The 1,326-nt window shown below is 69.6% G+C and overlaps 1 protein-coding gene across 1 annotated transcript in view; it reads left to right on the top strand.

Annotated features, from left to right (window-relative positions):
• The window catches only part of HELZ2 (helicase with zinc finger 2, transcriptional coactivator), a 25,397-nt gene that overhangs the window by 22,758 nt on the left and 1,313 nt on the right, over positions 1-1,326 (top strand). The window contains exons 4-7 of the mRNA XM_012728167.1: positions 278-412; positions 478-696; positions 794-950; positions 1,153-1,320. Coding sequence (XP_012583621.1) covers positions 278-412; positions 478-696; positions 794-950; positions 1,153-1,320 — 679 coding nt within the window. The remainder of the gene's footprint in view (positions 1-277; positions 413-477; positions 697-793; positions 951-1,152; positions 1,321-1,326) is intronic.

Below are 1,326 nucleotides of genomic sequence, written 5' to 3'. Positions count from 1 at the left end.
GGAGGGCGCCCCGGGATTGCCGGGTGGTGCCAGGGGCGCGGAGGCGGCGGCCGGGCCGGCCACAGGGCCATGAACAGACACACACCGTCTGGACACAGCACAGCAGGCCGCGGCTGTCCAAGTTTCAGCACGATTGTGACCAAACCTTTTCTAGAATTCCCTCACTCGAAGGCACAACTCTGAAACTGCCCCGGCAGCGCGCCCCGCCCGGCCGGGCGGGGCGTGGGCGCGGGTGTCCGGAGGCGGCGGCCGGGCCGGTCACAGTCGTCTGCCGCAGGTGGTGCTCCTGGGGGACCACAAGCAGCTGCGGCCGGTCGTCAAGAACGAGCAGTTGCAGAACCTGGGGCTGGACCGGTCTCTCTTCGAGAGGTACCAGAAGGACGCCTACATGCTGGACACGCAGTACCGCATGGTGAGCACTCGGGGGCGGGGCGGCGCCGCGCGGGGCGCCCCGCTGACCGCTGGCGCCCTCTGCAGCACGAGGGCATCTGTGCCTTCCCCTCCGCGGAGTTCTACCGGCGACAGCTGAAGACCTGGAAGGGGCTGCGCCGGCCGCCCAGCGTCCTGGGCCACGCCCAACGGGACAGCTGCCCCGTCCTCTTTGGCCACGTGCAGGGCCACGAGCAGAGCCTGCTGGTGTCCACGGACGAAGGGAACGAGAACTCCAAGGCCAATCTGGAGGAGGTGGCGCAGGTGGTGAGTGCCGGGGCCGCCTGGCAGGGCGGGCTGGACACCGCTAAGGCCCGGTGCTGGCAGAGGGTCAGGGCAGGCATCACCGCACGCCGTCTCACAGGTGCGCATAGCCAAGCAGCTGACCCTGGGGAAGACGGTGGACCCCAGGGACATCGCCATCCTCACGCCCTACAACGCACAGGCAGCCGAGATCAACAGGGGCCTTCTGAGAGAGGGCGTCACGGGGGTGACCGTGTGCTCCATCACCAAGAGCCAGGGTGGGGTGCCTCCGCGGGCTGGGGCTGGGGGCGGGGCTGGCGGGGCCTGGGGGCGCTGCTGGGGGAATGGGGCCGTGGTGGGCAGGGCCTGGGGGCACGCCACGGCTGGGGAGCTGACTGGCAGAAGGGCTTCCGGGAGCCGAGAAGGGCTGGGGGGAGGGTGCTGCTGGGGGCCAGGGGCCTCAAGTGCACCCTCCTGCAGGCAGCGAATGGCGGTACGTGCTGGTCAGCACCGTCCGATCCTGCCCAGAGGGTGACGTGGACCAGCGGCCCACCAAGGGCTGGCTGAAGAAGTTCCTGGGTTTTGTGGTGGACCCCAACCAAGTGAACGTGGCCATCACCCGGGCTCAGGAGGGGCTGTGCCTCATTGGTGAGT

Source organism: Condylura cristata, unplaced genomic scaffold, assembly GCF_000260355.1.
Source record: "Condylura cristata isolate star-nosed mole 26May11 unplaced genomic scaffold, ConCri1.0 scaffold00022, whole genome shotgun sequence".
Lineage (NCBI taxonomy): Eukaryota > Metazoa > Chordata > Mammalia > Eulipotyphla > Talpidae > Condylura > Condylura cristata.
Note: the sequence above shows the minus strand (reverse complement) of the source record. Positions and strands in the feature narration are given on the sequence as shown.